The sequence below is a fragment of the Haplochromis burtoni genome, unplaced genomic scaffold (assembly GCF_018398535.1).
Source record: "Haplochromis burtoni strain Fernald_Lab_line unplaced genomic scaffold, NCSU_Asbu1 Contig_163, whole genome shotgun sequence".
NCBI classification, from domain to species: domain Eukaryota; kingdom Metazoa; phylum Chordata; class Actinopteri; order Cichliformes; family Cichlidae; genus Haplochromis; species Haplochromis burtoni.
The window spans coordinates 413,043-431,315 of NW_024582524.1; the positions used below are offsets into that span (position 1 = coordinate 413,043).

At 41.0% G+C, this 18,273-nt stretch overlaps 1 protein-coding gene across 1 annotated transcript in view; it reads right to left on the reverse strand.

The window, feature by feature from the left end:
* ctnnal1 (catenin (cadherin-associated protein), alpha-like 1) overlaps positions 1 to 18,097 on the reverse strand; it is a 54,193-nt gene extending 36,096 nt beyond the window's left edge. Inside the window, exon 1 of the mRNA XM_005932929.2 lies at positions 17,630 to 18,097. Coding sequence (XP_005932991.1) covers positions 17,630 to 17,725 — 96 coding nt within the window. The 5' untranslated portion in view covers positions 17,726 to 18,097. The remainder of the gene's footprint in view (positions 1 to 17,629) is intronic.
* Between the last annotated feature and the right edge of the window lie 176 nt (positions 18,098 to 18,273).

Genomic DNA, 18,273 nt, shown 5'->3' on the forward strand with positions numbered 1-18,273 from the left:
AAGGGTAGAGAACTAAGGCAGGAACACAAAAGATATGACCGAGAGGAGGCACGGAGCCAAAAACTCTACATTATCTGAAAACTTTCTGAGAGATATTGCTCTTTTTCCATTAAGAGCAAGTTTAGAGAATAGAGTGTATGAGGCAGTGTGTGGAGAGTGACCTCTGATTCAGTAGTCCTTGCTGGGGGGTAGACAAACAAACCATAGCTGCGGATCAATTTTTGCTCTGTTAACCACAATCCAAGGTTAACCAAGATGGGAAGGAGAGCAGAGAAGGGAATCGATCCCTTCGGTTTGTAGAGCACTAGACCATGACACAAAGTGCTGTTGTGGTTCATGACCTTGTTTTGCTTTGAAACCCTTTACAGTCGCAGCACAACAATAGTATTTTTTTTTTTTTAATCTGCAAATTTATTGTCAGCTATTAATAATAATAACGTATACTTTATTGATCCCAGTGGGGAAATTCCTCTCTGCATTTAACCCATTCACTCAAGTGAAGCAGTGGGCAGCCACTGGGCGCCCGGGGAGCAGTGTGTAGGAACGGTACCTTGCTCAGGGGTACCTCAGGGTAGCTGTTCAGTGGAATCAAACCCCTAACCTTCCGATCATGAAGCCACCACTCTACCTACTGAGCTATCCCTGCCCCCTAATCACACAGCCTCACTGAAAAGTGAAACCTTTTATAATGATTTTAAAAAGCTACACATTATGAAAAGACCCCTTGCGCTGGCTTTACTGCTGTGCACGTGGAGCCATTAGAATTTACTGCAGAGTTCGATTTGCACATTCTCCCTGTGTTTGCATGGGTTCACTCCAGGTACTCTGGCTTCCTCCCACAGTCCAAAGATTGCTCGGTGTCTTTCTGCAACAACCTGCCAACATATGTAGGGTGTGGTCACGGGCTGACCCTAAACTGGATAAGTAGAAGAAAATCAACTGTTTGTATAGATAAAATAACTAGAAGTTTTAATATTTTCATATCAAAATTAAGAGCACTGAAGTTATAGCCACCAGTTAGTTAGCATAAAGTCTGGGAAATCGTTAGCATCACGCGCACATCTGCAGCTATTCTAGGCTTGGGATTCGTGAGACTGCTGACTTTACAAAACTGTAATTTTAGATTAAAGTTCCTTACAGCTTCATTTGGACAAATTCACACCATCATGTGCCACAGACTTGCAATTAGGACATCATCTCTCTTTACGGGTAGCGACGCTGGTTAACATTTAGCTCATTATCTTTACTAAGAGCAGTGTTTTGTTTTGGGTTTTTTTGTGCATCTGAGTGTGTGCTATGTGTTGCAACTGCTGTATCAAAGACATATTGCATATAGACATAAATTAGGATTCAAAGAATAATAATAAAAACAGTGTCAATGTAGCCATTTTTCTTTGTTCTGAGTTTTTATGCCAAGCTGAAGCTTCGGATTTGCTTTTTTTGGAATAACAGGAGGCAGTTTTATCACCTACCCTCAGTTTCAAGATTGAATCGCATACTGAATGCTGCTTACATGTGAATATGATAAATTATTCAGTAACATCTGTACAGTATTACTGAGACCATTTTCTGTCCTACGTGATGCAGAGTGGATTCAGGTTTTTGCAAGTGAAGTGTGAAAAATGTTTTGGGGGAGTCAAAAAAAGTCACCTACTGAAAAGCAGTATTCATAAAGAGTACAAAAAGTAATTTGCTAAAACCATCTGAGAGTTTGTAGCTGAGAGAGAGAGACACTTTTATTATTGAGCAAAACACAATGCAGATGTAGTTCTTCTTTCAAAAGAATATTAAATAATGAAATCAAAACATATCTCCTTTCATATTTTATAAGAGTGGCTCCGGCCTGAATGGTGCTAAAGTATTTTTTCTCAGCATCATAATGCTGGCACACCTGTAACAGACTACCACTTACAAATAGTATAACAAATATATTTTGGATGAATTTAAAAAAGAGAGAAAAAAAGCTTAGATTTTCCTACTTACATCAAAAAGATGGCCAAAAGCCTCATCTACTGAAAGCTTCTAGGAGGCATATCCTAGTCTCAGAGTGTAAACCATGCCGTGTCAGCTTCTAACCAACTCAAAACAGACAGAAAGAATAGCGGACAATGACGCTAATTACTTGGATCTAACTGTTTTTACATGGATCAAGCTGTTATCAAAGTAAAACCAAGACAGCCAGCCTGGCAGCACAGATATCTTTGATCTAAGCACGTTTTTGCAAAACATCCAAGATGCAATATCAAAGACATCTCTGGCTCAGGCAGCGAGGCAATGCAGATGAGATCCCACCCATTTGGAAACGTACACCATATGCAGCTAGAGATTTCTCCAGGCTACACTGAGCTCTTTGTTCCATTGAAGACCGAGGAGTTTCATAGTGACGTCCACCCCATGGCCCCAAACCCCCTCCCTACCCCACCCCAAGAAAGCCTCACCAGAGTACAGCAGTTATTTAATCTGGCAAGTCAATGTCACAAAGACGGCAAAACACTGAAGAAAAAAAACCCATCGAGACATCACTCATGATATCTAAATGTGAAGTCTTCAATCTCTTGTCACATCCAGAAGCAGGTTAGAAATTCCAGACGGTGTTGCTCAGAAGCCTTTGCTTAGACACTAAGTCTTGTTTTGTTTCGTTACATTCATTTTGGGCAAGTCGTTGCATATCAAGAAGGAGTAAAAAAAAAAAAAATACCATTTTAGTGGATGTCTTCATTTGCAGACATGGTCCGTTGTTGGTGTGCATAAACAGACCAAAATTTCCAACTGATGAATAACTTAAACCTGCAGTCTAAAAGCTGTCTGGTATTCTGTAGCGGGTATAACAGCAGAGAAGTGGCACAAAGTCAAACATGGAAACAATTTTCTTCCTAGAAGTTAAATATTTTAGTCAATTTCACCCTACATACACCTTCAAAAGAAACATGGGGTGTAGAAATTCAAATGGACTGTGGCAAATCGTTTTCTTTGAAACCTCTGAACCCATAAAAAAAAGAAAAAAAAAGAAAAACCAAACACAACGTGGCCCTAAGCACTGTATCTGCTTTGTCCTTGCATCTGACTTCCCTCTAAGATTTATCTTTGTTGTTGAAACATTTGAAAGCACATGAAAAAGGCAAACTCCAGCTCCTGATGAGTCTTTTATCGTAGTCCTCATTCTGCCCTTTAATTATCTCAATCAAGACCTCCTGAGCCACCACTAAAGATTGATGAGTATCTAGTGTACAAGGAAAATAAAAGTTGGAATAATAACCGTAAGCAACCTGCTAGAAATACATCTCCAGATCCATCATCAAGCAACATCTATTTCGATGAAACCACGAGTATAACCCAAAACAATCAGGGGTATTAAAGCTTATATTCTCACATCATCACAAGCTCGCAAACCAACATCCTGCGAGTAAAACAAAGACAGGAGAGTTTGCTTAGAAGTGGTGACTTATTTTTTAGCCTGGAACATTGCAGCTAATATTTGTCTTTGGGTGATTTTCTTGAATGCGGTGTTGCATGACGACGACTGCCCCCCTACGAAACCCGAAGTTATGAACAATACAACCCAACAACAACAATACACATGAAAGTCACCCCCCTCAGGTTGTCCTCATGCTGAGCCATGTTTAATGACTGGGTAATTGTATAAAATCCTCAACAGGAAAATCCGAACTACTTGCCAACTTGGCCTGGAAAACATTCCATCAGTCATCATAATTGGTAATTACAAGTAATGGACAACTAATACAAGTAGTAGTGTGCAGTGAAAAGTGTGTGAAAGCGGCCTAACCAGGCTCTGTGACGGCCTCACTCAGCAACAGCATGTTCTGCAGGAGCAGGGGAAGCTGACCAAATGCACCTGTCAGAAACACTGGTCTGTTCCGAAACTAATCACGGCTTGTTTTTTGGTGAATGAAAAAGCAAAGTGACAAAGAAAAATGTGCTTCATTTCTCAGCTGCCTATTGAAGGTCAAATCTGATGAAAACCACCAAAATGATTTCCACAAGCTACCTCTGGGAATTCTGGGCTACTGCATTTTTTGGAGGGGGGGGGAGGGTTTGGGTCAACTTCTTACAAAACGAAAGGAAGCATTTAGAAATGCGAGTTGTCAGGTGTAGACAAAAGCCAACGCAGCTACAAACTAGCCCCAGAGCAAGAGACATTCTCGAACAGACTGAGATAAATTCCTAAGAATGTTGTCTTGAAGGTTTGACATGTGAGAAGAAAGGGACTTTAGAAAGTGAAGTACTGCATTAATAAAGCAATGAAGTGTGTCAGACCAAACATCAGAAGCCACAACACAGAACGTTATACGCTGAGCTGGAGGATTCACCGATGAATGAGGAGGGGGGGGGGGCAGACAAACACATGCATACCAGCCAGAATCAAGGTTTTTGCCCTTTGAGACTTTGACCTCAGTCGTGATGCCCTTTAAAGAACATGGAGGCACAATTTCAGACACCACACACACACACACACACACACACACATTGTGGGAGCTCGAAACTTGAGCCCTTAAAGGAATGCAGCCCCCCCTAACTGCAGGCTGTATAAAGGCCTGTGTTGTGACACACACAGACTCCCTAACACATTCTCACAGGGGCTTCGGGAACGTGCTTTCACTACATGACACATACCTATGTCTTCAAGTGGTTTGAGGTCCATCGGTGCAGAATTTAAACATCAAACGACATTAACATGAACCAGTACCTGCAACCCATAGACGAGTGTTTACTGACGATGCAGTAAACACTCTTTTCTAAAATCACTAACTCTCACACTCACGTTTTAATATTAGTTTTCATATCAAGAGCTCTTTTCAGTCGTTCAGATAGCAGATCCAGAGAAATGCCCAGAACAACTAGAACTTTATTTATAGGAGTAGAGTGACTTTAACTTATTTATAGGTGTTGGTCCTGGGTGTATGTGTTCTTAAGTACACATGTACACACTGGGCTATGAATCCCGGCTGACTGGCCCCAGCTGTCACCCGCTGGCTCCAGTCATCTAGAAACGGTGACAAGATGAGAACATCTTCCTCATACCAAGAGCTAGGTGTCAGAGTGTTTGCCGCACACGAACTTTACCTGGCAGGCTGCCCAGGTATAGTGATAGCCACCTGAGTGTATAGGTGACTTACTTTTCATGCAACTGAGATAATGCCATCTGCCATCGATGCCTCACTGTTATTCTGAAAGTTTTTGGCGCTGCTAATCAGACTGCTGTGGCGAGATTGCTGGGGTGGTCCTTGATTTCTTTTTGCTGCTTCTACGAAAGGATGTTGTTGTACGCCACTTTTATCCACTGCACCTGTTGACAGACGTTCTGCTCTAACCAGAACATTCAGAAGCTGGTTATCCATTTCATGGGCTCCTACACCGAGCCCACAGAACAAGAACTACCATCTCCAGCTGTAGTCTAAAGTTGTATCCACACTGGTAGTGGTTCAATCGTCGTGCATCGCTGTGAAGCTGACAGCTGGTCGCTCACAGACATCCTAGCCTCCTGTTGCCTAGGTAACCTATTAATGTATTTACTACAAGGTCATTTGGCAATCAACAGTATGGTACATTCTCATTGGCTGACTTATAACTTGAGAAAAGTTCATCTTGGGTCCCTCCCACTTTGTGCCACCAGTGGGTATTTTTGCTCATAGTTTCATTCACTTTATACGGTCGCCACATCACTTCCGGTGTGGACGCAGCATTAGGCAATCGCACTGGAGCTCATCAAAAGGATAAAAGTCTGCTTGAGAGGCAGGGTGTAATGGAGACCAGGGGTTCCATTACCGGGTTGGTATTGTTAGTGATTAATTATTGGATTAGGAATTTAAAATAGGGTAATAAAGAAAACACATTCGTTCTTATGGAGTCTTTTATTAGGTTATTTGACATACGATTAAATTAACAGCTTGTAACTGAAAAGAGAGAGTGGGACTGGCCATCCTACCTGTGTCGGAGAAGAGCCAAAGTTAGAGCTGTTTGCAGTTAATCATTTATCAATAACCTAAACATATGTGAAATGAGAACTTGTAAAGGTACTCACCTGTCCTGTTTGCTTCTTGCAGGATGTGGAGCAAAAGAGTGAAAGCGGCTCAATCACCTGTTTAAGAGCTCTTGGAGCAGACCAGTGTGCCGGGTTAGGGAGTATGGATAAAGAGGGTTTTAATTTAGATAGAAATGGGTGAAGCTTATGTTATTGGTTTGTTTATAGTATGTGTTGGAAATATGTATATGTTTGTGATGTGCTTTAATGTTATTGTATGTTTGTTTGTGTGGAGGGTTATGTTTTCATTTTGATTAGTTAACCCCCATACTTGGGCTATTCCGGATGCTCACCTGAAAAGGTAGAGTATAAAAGGAAGCCATTTTGTTTAGTTGCAGTTAGTGTTTGTGCTGTTATCATGCTCCTTCTTTAATAAAGTGCCAATCCATGGAGGTCTTTTACTCCAGTCTCACGTCATATTATTGGACAGAACTAGGGCTGCCACGATTTGTCGACTAGTCACGATTACGTCGACTATCAAAATCGTCGACGACTGATTTAATAGTCGACGTCGTTTGAAGCTTTGTAAGATCGCAAAAGACGCAGGAATAAGTAGCAGGATTTAAGAGTGTAATAACGGACTGAAACAGAAGATGGCAGCACTGCATGTACAAGGATGCCAGCTGCCGTTAAACCCCGAAGAAGAAGAAGCAGCTGTGTCCCAGAATTCATAGCGCGGCCCAGCTTAGTTTCCAACAATGGCGGCAGCTAGTTAGTTTTAATATTACTCTTATTATTCTTTCTGGGTCACAAAATAAACGTTTAACATATTTTCAGGCGAGAATGTAGCTGTGTAAACCTCAAATATCGCTCAGTTTATCAGGACACCACATATTTTCAAAAGCGCTCCGACGTTTTCGGAGACGTCTGTTACCCACTAGCTCGATAGCTAGCCGGGGGCTAGGTCACTAGCGCCGTGAGAACACCGGACTCCCGGCAAATTGTTTTCAAACCCACCGCCGTCTTTCGCTACTCAGGTTAAATATATATGAGTCACTTAGATAAATTAAAAATGTTGTTGTTTGGCTTTTTTTTTTTAGTATTTTATTTGTTCCTGAGTAAATCGGTTTGGCTGAGATTAAAGTTATAGTTTTTACACAGCTGAATAAACGTCAAGCAGACAGCTGATTATCAGAAGTGTGAGATGCTGGAGAATATACTCCGGTGTCCTGTTATATTTTAGATAGCAAGGAGTTTATTAAACTTTACCGAAACAATCTGCAAATTTCATTAAAATTGAATAAACTATCATCTTGTCTTTATTTTTAGTTAGCACCTTAAAAGCTTAAAGCTGTAAGCTAATGATAGTTATATAAGAGCAGATGCTGCTGGTGCAATAAGCTGTAGTTTTACGTCCAGTGGATGATGATCTGATTAGTCGACTAATCGCATAAATAATCGGTGACTAGTCGACTATCAAAATAATCGTTTGTGGCAGCCCTAGACAGAACCTATGACCGCCGGCCAAAACTGACACAGGGGAATGTATTGCTTTTCCATTTCATTATAGTTAGCCCGTGGAAATCTGACAATTACAAACATAGCTCAATCCTGCAAGTTAAAATTATATAAACCCATTCTTGATACAAAGTCTTTTCAAAATGTCCAAGATCCTATCTCTTTACAGCTGTGCTTTCAACATTGCATTCCTTTCAGAAAACATTTCCCCTGAAGATATGTGACGGTCAGACAAAACGTGGTAAGAATAGCATCATCTTCATCCATTCTATGTCAGAGAAAGAGACGGCCAAATCTGGCTCAGCTGGTTACATGCTATTCCCATTAGTGTTCTTCAGAATGGATGCAGTCCCGAAGATTGCGTCTCATTTTACGGTAGAGAAGAAAGAGGGAAAGATCCAAAGAAATGATTGGGCTGAGCTATTCAGCTGAGGCTATACCTGCAGCCTCTAGCTAGGTTTTCAGCAAGCTGCATAATTAATGAGGTGATATAGAGCCCCTAACTCTCTGGAGAAGTTGAGATTAATAGTTAGAAAACTGAAAGGTAAGTGGAGAGTGGTGAGAAGAAAACAGGCACAAGGCTAAAGGCAGAACTAAAGACCAAAAGAGAAAGGGGTGTGACAGGAAAACGAAATCAGGAAATTGGGCAGAGCAACAGAGGAAGGGTGGAAGACATACAAACGAGGTGCTACAGCATCTTACACACTGATACTTCCTTACAGACACACCCTCAATCACCCCACAAAGTGAGGTGATCTGGTTGAAGTAGTCACTAAAAGTGATATCGCACTGAATTAAAAGTGGCATGCTTGTCAATTTAGCATAAAGTGAAATTTATCATTTAAGTAATCAAAAGATTAACAAAGAAACTAAAATAAAAAAAATCCATTTTTAATCAAACAGTGCAGACATTAAGTGATGGCAAAGGTGACACGGCAACTTTGAAATTGTTCTGAATTACAGAAAATGTTTGGTATTCTATGTTCCCTGTGCCCTTCACACTGTCTTTGTTCTGTCATGTCAAACCTCATCTCTTTAAAAGAACTCATTATCGAGGGGGGGGAGAAGTTCAAAGACGCTTGAAGAAAGCAATTAACACATACAAGCCAGGCTGAAGGATTCCTCGGAGGTAAAGTTAGCAATGTTGCTGATGGAGAAGGAGAGAAGAACAAACAGGAAGACTTGGACAGCTCTGGGATGAGTGTCAGAAAACCTTTATAGATAATACATGATCAAAAAGATAATTATACTTATATCCAACTAATGCTTAAAGACTGCTTCGTTTCATAGACTTGGTTTTGTTTTTCACTTTGAGATATTTCTACATTCCTTACAATGCAAGCCAGGAGGACAGAGGTAAGAAGATCGTGACAAGGACCGGCTGATCAAGTACAGAAAGGAATAGTAACACTGACTGGTGCGATATTTTCAATGACAGCAACCTCCACTTTCATATAAAGACGTCACCCTTACCATGAAACTATAGGATGGTGCAATGGTTTACCTGGAAACGTAGAAAGGGTTCCTGTCATAACCAGGATTTGCAGAGCTTAACCTCTAAACCCCACAGTGTGTAAAACTGTCAGGTCAATGTCATGGGCTCAAGACCAGAATGATCACAATGCTCAGCCACAGACACACAAAGAGGAAAACAACAAGAAACAAACAGCTGCCTGCCAAACAGTGGTGTGTTTACCTGCGGTTGTCCAGGCAGCAGATAATATAGATATATCATGTCATATCTCTAGCAGTACATGACAAGGCAAATAGGAGAGTGCATGCCTACAAGATTACAGTAAGAGGCCTGTCCTGTCTCACTCTTCAGTCTGCATGTCCTAACAGCATGTACAGCAACACTATATCTTACTTCTTAGCGAGCACAGTTTAAAAAACAGAGAAAGCTATTCAACCTGTATCTGTGCTATTTTAGTAAAATATTCCTTATGTACAGCTACAGAATGAGAGCCTAGGAAACGGTTGTGAGGTTTCTTAATACATATGTCCTTGTTTGTGCTTCAGCCATGTGTTTATACATCCATCTTAATCTGCAGGGTGTGAGGCTGGACAACACAAAACATCACGCCACATTAGGCATCACATCTTCACTGACAGAGAGATTTCCTCCTGTGTGCTCATACTTATGAGATGTCCCATCACTACCTCATCATCATAACTCAGAAAAATATACTGTAAGCACAGGGTGGCAATGGGCCAGACAATCACTTGATATTAAACAGGAATAATAAGCACCTAAGAGCCTCTGCAGGTCTTGGAGGATCATTCACACACAGTGCGTGAACACGGTGGCAGATCATATTAACAGTGAGCTCAGGGAAGTTGCGGTGATAACAGAATTTTAAAAAATTAATAGTAATTTGCAAAAAAGAAAAAAAAATGCATGGCAACATATCTTTACAAAAATAATATCCTGGTTAGTCGAGATAAGAATCCACTGACAGCAGTTTTGTTATTGTCACTTCTTCTCTCAGGAATCTGACGGCGGAAAATTGTAAAACCTTGACGGATAAAAACCAAACACTCAGTGTTACTGCAGACAACTAGGACCCAAGTTTTCACAAACTGACAAAATGAGTCTGTTCCCATTTTCATTTGATGGTCAATGAAAGACTGAATGAAAGCAATTTGAGGCTGACTGATGATGGGAGAGGGGCTTAATCAATACTTTATCAGCCTTCAGGATATAGCCATACATCTCGGTCAGAGGCAGTGGCTTCTCCTTAGACAATTAAAAGCACCTTCTGCTATTAGCCTCACCTTTCAAATAAGTTAAATTGCAGAGCGTGAGATTGCCTTCTTGCACCATTAAATTAACTCTGCTGTTCCCTCTAGGTGACTGATCCCATTGGGCCAGGTTATTTGGAGGTTTCAGGTGCGCGCACACACATAAATGAAGACACACACACACACACACACACACACACACAAAAAAAAAGAAGCACTTTTCTCATCTGGAAGTATATTAACCGAGGAAAGGTCAACGGCTCGACATGTAAGACAGACCCTTTTATCTGCACTTAAAGAGAACAGCAATCTGTAATGACTCCCCTGATAGCAATAATGAAAAGACCGCTCGAGGGGACAAGGGGGAAACACCGATCATTTAAGCTCTGCACATGTGTGTTTACATGACACTGAGTGCGTGTTTGTGTTAGAGAAATGCAATGAAAAGTGAATATGAGTCAGGGTGGGAGGCTTAGAAGAGTGGATTTAATCATCAGAAGAGAGAATGTGGATTCTCCAAATTGACAAAGTTAGCTGCCTAATGCAACCACTTTACTAGAAAACAAGGGGAGCCGAGTGGAATTGCATCTCATTTCACTTTGATGAAAGAGGCTTGTTGACTGTTTACTTCCTACTGCTGAACAAGGACATGCCAAAGAGCGTCATTTATTCAACAATAATGCGAGTCAGGCTCACTGCAATTCATATATTAGATGTTTAAACCAGCTGAGAGCCCATGTGTAGAACCAACCTGCAAAACCGCACGATCTCCCAGTTTCTTTAGAGGGGAAAAGGGTATATAGTGTAGGACTGTGCGATATGACCAAAATCTCATATCCCGATATATGAATTGTATTGTCCCGATAACGATATAAAATCAAAATTTAACATTTTCTGTAAATTCTGTGACTCTCGGGCAGCTCAACTTTCATGAAGTGTTTCCAGCTGGGCGTCGTGTACCTGGAGTCGAGTGTTTTAACCGATACATTTAGAAATAAGTTGTAACGGCCGCAGTTTTCTTTGTGAGTATTTATTACGCAGCGTGCTGCGGGGAAAAGCCTGTTCTAATGTTTGAGTCTAAGGTTTATTTTTTAGCACCTGGCGGCTCTTTTTTACTCCTCATCTGTAAATAATCTGCCTACTCTTTCACTTGATTCAGTTTATTTTGAAAAGTCTCAACAGGATCTTGAGCTTTATTGTGAAAGGTTTATGTGGAAAATAAACGAGCGGACACGCGATGGTTTTACCATCGTTGTTGTTAACGACAACGCATAAAAACAGGCGCTTGTCCGTCCGTAGTGTAGTTATATTAAATATAAGAGAAAGAGAGAACTTTAAGAAATTAATATAGCCACTACAGTGATCAAAACAATGAAAAAATATTGCCGTAAACTGTTTATTTTGTGACACCACGAAACAAACGAAAGCGTAAAATGAAACGATAGACGTTTTTATATCGTCATCCCATATATATCATTATATTGAACAGCCCTAATATACTGTATGGAAATATGAGTGATTGGCATTGTTGGGGAGTAACAGAATACATGTACCAGCGTTACGTATTTAAAATACACAATAAGAGTAACTGTATTCCGTTACAGTTACCCAAAAATGATGATAATTGGAATACAGTTACTTTGTTGAAATAAATGGATTTCACAAAGGTCTTTTCCTGTTTCTTATGTTAGGCTATCCCCTCTCTAATTCTGGTAATTCCACGCATTGTCGGAATTAGAGGCTCTAATGTAAGCGTCATGTTAATCCTGGTGGCATCAGTTACACAATGGACCCAGAGCCAGCAGTGTACAGGCAGGAATGCATTTCTTACTTGGAAATTCTGACACCACTTCACATTTAAAGAAAAAAAAAAAGGGATGGGCCAAATCTGACCGTGCAATGCAAACTCTGTTTGCCAGCAACCAAGCTACTTTCAGCGTCAAAAGCCTCCACCTCCAACCCAAAGAAACATCTGAAAGTAAGTTCACTAGCCTACTGCAACTATTATGTTTTAGTTGTGGTAGCTACCTGGGTTATGTGCCACTTCAATGTACTATTGCTGTGTGATTTATTACTATTACTAAAGGCTACCCGCCACCAAGCTAACATTGTTAGCTGGCGTTAGTTCATAGACTGCTGACTGTTAGACTTGGATAACATTAAAAACCTGCTAGCTGCAAATAATCATGTGCAGTTCGGAAAGCAGTCTATGAACTAACCTCAGCTAACTTTAGCTAACAATGTTAGCTTGGTGGCAAGTAACCTTCAGTAATAGTAATAAATCACACAGCAATAGTACATTCATGTAGTTGTAAAAAGCATGACATTATATTAAGTAATCTAAAGTATTCAGAATACGTTCCTTGCATTGAGTAACTTAACAAAATATGTTACAAACTACATTTTGGGGGCATGTATTCTGTAATCTGTAGTGGAATATATTTTACCTTCCCAACACTGGTGATTGGGAGTGTTTGTGTAAATAGCGTGGCCATTAATCAGCATCTTTCACTGATACTGACGTAACAGGAAAAAAAGGTTGCTCTCAAATTGTGTTATCAGGCGTTCTGTTTTAGTCACCACCACAGTGGGTTGAACTTGGACGGGGTGACAACCTGTAGCAGCAGAACACAAAACAGACGATGACACATGAAAACCACAATCCCACCACCACAGATCTGTGTAGATTCTGTTATCCGTGAGCAGACAATCACACACATCAGAGTACACAAATACAAAGACGCTCAAACCACTGTGGAATTCCCCACCCATCTCCCACATATACAATAAAGGCATATGTTGTCCCAATCATGTTATATTTATATGCTCTGATTTATGAGTGTGTATTCACGTGCAAGCTTGGAGTGCGTTGCTATCCTCATGTGGTTTTACTTTCATGCCAGGGACCCATTTGTCTCCATTATCATCATACGACTCGAGGACGGAGATCTGTTAGGGCTCATGGCAACAGTAATGCCTCTGTCTAGATATAAAAAACAACTTCACTACCTGGACGTTTGTCATGTCACTCTACTATAGGACCAGGAACATTAGGAAGGAAATAGAGCCTCGTACCTCAGTAAAATTCAATTTCCAGTATTTCCAGAGGGCGGAACGGAAATTTGACTGATGGCCGTGCTTACGAAGCCGTTAAGTTTGGAGTATGTTTATGAAGCGTGTTTTGTCAGCTTTTTTGTTTAATGTTGAAATTTATGGCAAAATGGCAAAGCTTTGAGAAAAATCACATCCTCCGACTTTCCCCTGAGCATTTGTTTGGGTGATAAATATGCCATTTCAATCCAGTTTGAGAGCAAAAAGAACACGGGAAAGCTTTTTTCTTCCCCCCCCCACAGTGTTCTATAACACTTCAGAAAGCAAAACTGCAACCACCACAGAACCCCTGGAAGCATGACAAAGTCGATGCTAACAAACGCAGACAGAGAACGGATTTTCCAGGCCCAATTATAGGAGAAAATCTTTTAAGAAACTCCTGGCTCGGGCCTGAAGAAAAATGATGGAGACAGCTGAGCTATGTAATCACAAGGCCAGGGTGTCACGAGTGTTTAACGTACACCAATCTGATCAAAGTCTTAGAGATTATTCCCAAGCTCCTATTCGTTCCCACAAGTCTTTGCTTCAAAACAGCACCTTTACACTTCATCAGTGTGGACCACCATGTCCGCACCCAGACTGGGCTGCTGCGTTTTTAATAGGAAAACACACCTCAATTATAAAAGCCCAGGAACATAACTGTTTTTTTCCCCACTAATTACCACTTCAAAACAGGAATCGGATCTCAAGGAAAAAGCATCCAGAGTATTGCTAATTGCCTTCCAGCTGGCTATAGGCCACATCACAGGTAGCACGCACACACAACAGCAGACGTGTTTGCTTTAGTTTCCCCTTCTCTCTGCATGATGGCCATTACATTTTGACCACCACCAGAGCAATTCATTAGCCTCACCATGTCCCTGAATACAAAACCGATGGCAAAGGTGAAGCAAAGCATATTACAAAATTTGTATTAACATAGGAGAATGTGCCGTTTAGAAATCAAGAAAATGCATTTTGTAGTTTGAAAAAAGAAGTCGAAGGAGAAAAGGAAGGAACTGGTCAAAATGATAAAGAACGCGGCCCGAAAGCATCCAGGTGGTCCATTAAGAAAACAGGACTTATTTAAATTGCAGAATCTCAGACCAGCTGGAAAGTTGGGAATGACTCTGACCTACTGGTGCAAAAAAAACCCCCAAACAAACACAAAAAAAAAATAAAAATGCATACACAAAATAATCAGTATGACAGGAGAACATACAAGCATAAAAAGGAAAGACGTAGGTGGGACTGCGTGCATCTATCCAGTTTGTGTATATGTATGAAGTGCAAGACGGGGAGGTTTCCCTGGCCTATAATTACACCCTGGTGGGAGTGAAGCTGATAACAGAGGCCTGAGGATATCAACGTCAACAAGGCAAGAGGAGAGGAAATAAATAATTAAAAAAATAAAAGGGGAGAGTAAACAACATAAAACCTTATCAAACGTAGGCTCTCAGACTGACACTGCTTTTTCATTTCCGCTTTGATAGTTATGAGATCCACACACACACACCACACACACGCATGCATACAACGCTCCTTAAGAAGACAAGCTGCAGAGCACAGCCCTCACAGTCAGTGTTTCTAAGTACACTAATTCAATTGATGCGCATGTATGGCAATACTCATTCTCAGAAATGTCACATAACGCCGTTAACAAAGTTATCATACACACCTGAAGCCAGGTAATTTTATTATCACAGCTGGGTTAACCATCAGCCTTTCTATTGACTTTTCTCGCAAAGCGATTTCTTTTTCTCTCATTCAGTGCATACACAAAAACACACATAAACAGCAAGTGTCCAGGATTGTTTTCCTGTAATTTACGGTGAAGTTCTTGCAAATATATTAGCCGTTATTTTCCAGCGTACCTACTGTAATCTACAACAGCAGTTTCTTACTGGAAAAACTATTTAGAATACTAACAGTTGTTTTGTTGCCAATAATTTTTGCACATTCATTGTGGAATCTCAATAAGCAGTTTATTATCATACGTGACACCTGCAAGTCACCATCCTTACAATCAGAATAAAGTTTACGGTCCTTCTTGAAGTATGACAAGACAGCAGCTTTGTTGCTGTTCTATTCACTGCATTTTAGACAGAAAATGAAGGCTAGCTGGTCACGATTACTCAAATCAGAGTCCCAATTGTTACGAACTATAACCTAGCACTGTCCTAGCATGCACAACCACCAGTGTCAGAATAACCATCATGACCTTTCAAAATTAATGATTTGACTTAAACAATTTTATAATTTCATTCAATTTATCTGATTATTTACAATCTGTAAAAAAAACTACCACACCTAATGCTTGAGATTTACTAAGCAATCCATGTAAAATCCAACTAAGTGACTCCGTAAAGAAGTTCACTATAACATACGTTTTTTGTTGGGGGGTTTTATGGAAACTATTTCTAGGAAATCAGAATCATACAAACAATTTTCTACCTTCAGCAATTATTCTTTGAATCAAATGCATCTCCACAAACAGCAGAAAAGGCTGACTTAAGCCCCCAGAGGACGTCTAATTTCAAAATCTAAATTCAAATAACATCCATTGTCAGAATCAGATTGTCAAAATTATTACTTCGGTAAAATAGACTAATCATTTCATGCTCAGAATCATTTCTTTAAAAAAATTTAAAAAAAAGGAAAGTTGTGCATTTTTGCACACAAAGAGGAACCTGTGTATCAGTTAACAGTGACCTTGATCTTATGACAAAACAACAACAAAATGTTACATATGGAGTTGACGGTCCTTGAAAATGTGGTTTCTTTCAGCATTGCAGAGCTCTGTTGCTATGGGGACAGGTCTTACACTGAGAAAAAAAGAAAATTAGGAAACACTGTCCTTGAGGCCCTCTATGGACTGTAATAAGCTGAATGCATATTACAGTTTACCCCTCTACAGACGGGAGCCCAGCCAATAACTCAGCAGGCAGGAGTGCACCATAAGTTTGCTGGACAGTAAATATTACACTAACACAAGGGATGGGACATTTATTGTACACTTTTGCACATTATTCCAGCAGTACTTAGTGTGAATATTGTTCCCCAAACTCCTGCTTGCACTGCCGGTATACGCTCGCACAGATTTAGCCCTGAGTTATCATACTACCGGTACATGGAAAGCACATCCCTCTAACAGATGTCCTTTTCTGATAAGTAACCCATATCTATTCGGGACAGGATGACCTTATATCTTTCAAATGAGCCTGTGCAATGAGAGGGAGGAAGCAGGTTGCCAGTGAGCACAGGAGGGGCAGGGACAGTGTCATGGGCCTCCCAGTGTGGTATTATCCAGACTCTGTTCACCCAGCAGTGAGATGCTGATTTCTCCCACTGTCTTTCAAGTGAAAACCACAACCCTGTCCTACAAAACAGGGGGATATTAGCATTTATAAGACTAGTGGTCACTTCCCTATTCAGGAGCAGACGACTTCCCCATTTTTGTGACATGCTGGAAACAAGAGCGGAAGATAGTCATGTAAATTAAAGCCTAAAATGGCCCAAACAGCCTCCAGCTTCTAACCAACATACAATAAAACGATTCATTAACTTATTGACCTAAGCTCCTTGTTTTGTTTAATCCGGGGACTGTTAAAGTGTGTAAGAGTGGAGAGTTGCTGAGGGAGTGCAGTGGCCTTAAGTGGGTCCTTCATTTTCCTGTGTTTATTGAAAAACAAAGCACGTGCTTCAAAGTGGCTCAATTAGAGAAGAGAGAGCCACAGCTCGGGAACAGCTCTGGAGTGGCGAAGGAGGACTTCAGGGAAAACTTACGGCTTCTGGGCTACTCTCTGAAGAGTGTGAAGACTTCCTGGAGAGTTTGTGATCGTCTCAAAAAGATAAAGAACCATCATCATAATTCATTTTATTGCCTTCTGGGTGTGAACAGTTTCACTACCCTGCATTATTCTAGTCTGTTATGTAATTCTGTAAATCACAAACTTCCCAAGTTACCCGTTCAGCGTATCCACAGCTTATTTTCCTCAGACTTGGCTGTGCCCACCTTTGTAACTTAAGACAACTTTGAGTATCGTTACTTTTTCCGTTTTCTACAACAGTTACAGGACTACCACAGTGTCGTAACTTGATAAACTATTCGCACGTGGGACTGCTTTTAAACGCAGCACGGGAAGGAAGCACGCACTGCAGACACAGTGCACAAATAGGTAAACAACAGAATCGGTGTCATGTGCTCGACACAGCTGTAAAGTCAAAGTGTGGTTTGAGAGCACAAGGGCTTCGAATGCGATAACTAAACGTCACGGTTTAGGTTTCCGGAGTACTCACCTGCGAAACTAAAGGAATAAGCGTCTGCTCCACCGAGCGAGTTTTGATTTCCAGACCGGAATCAAAGTTACTGTTGCCGCACGGAGATGAAGCCATTCCCGCCGAGCTTTCTCTCCCTCTCTCCCTGATTGACACACACTCTCACACACACATACACGCACACACAATGCACGCCACTAACTGAGTTTACCGACAGCCTCTGCTTTGCTGTTTCGCATTTGCAAACTGGTATAACGGACTTGGGATTACACTCCGGGGGTTTCGCAGTCGGTCGTCGAGTGGCTCTCCACGCACGCACGCAGTTTTAATCCACTCCAGCTCGGTGGTTGTGCCGCTGCGCCCGCTAATGTCCATGTACTTTACTCAACTACGGCAGGGAGCGGACTGCAGCACACCACTGTGGGCAACCACGCACAGAGCACGCACACGCAGTCGGGTTTTCACTGCTGACTGCTTAAGTGGGGAGCGCTGAGCAGTTCATCATTGCGTGCACTGCACAGTGACGAGCTATTTATGTTTTAATATACAGTACGTGTTCACGCACGTGGCAATTACACTTACGTCATTTAAGTATTAATTACATTTCAAAATGATCTATAGTGCGCCTCGTGTGCAACAGAAGGGACATTATAAAGGGAAATGTA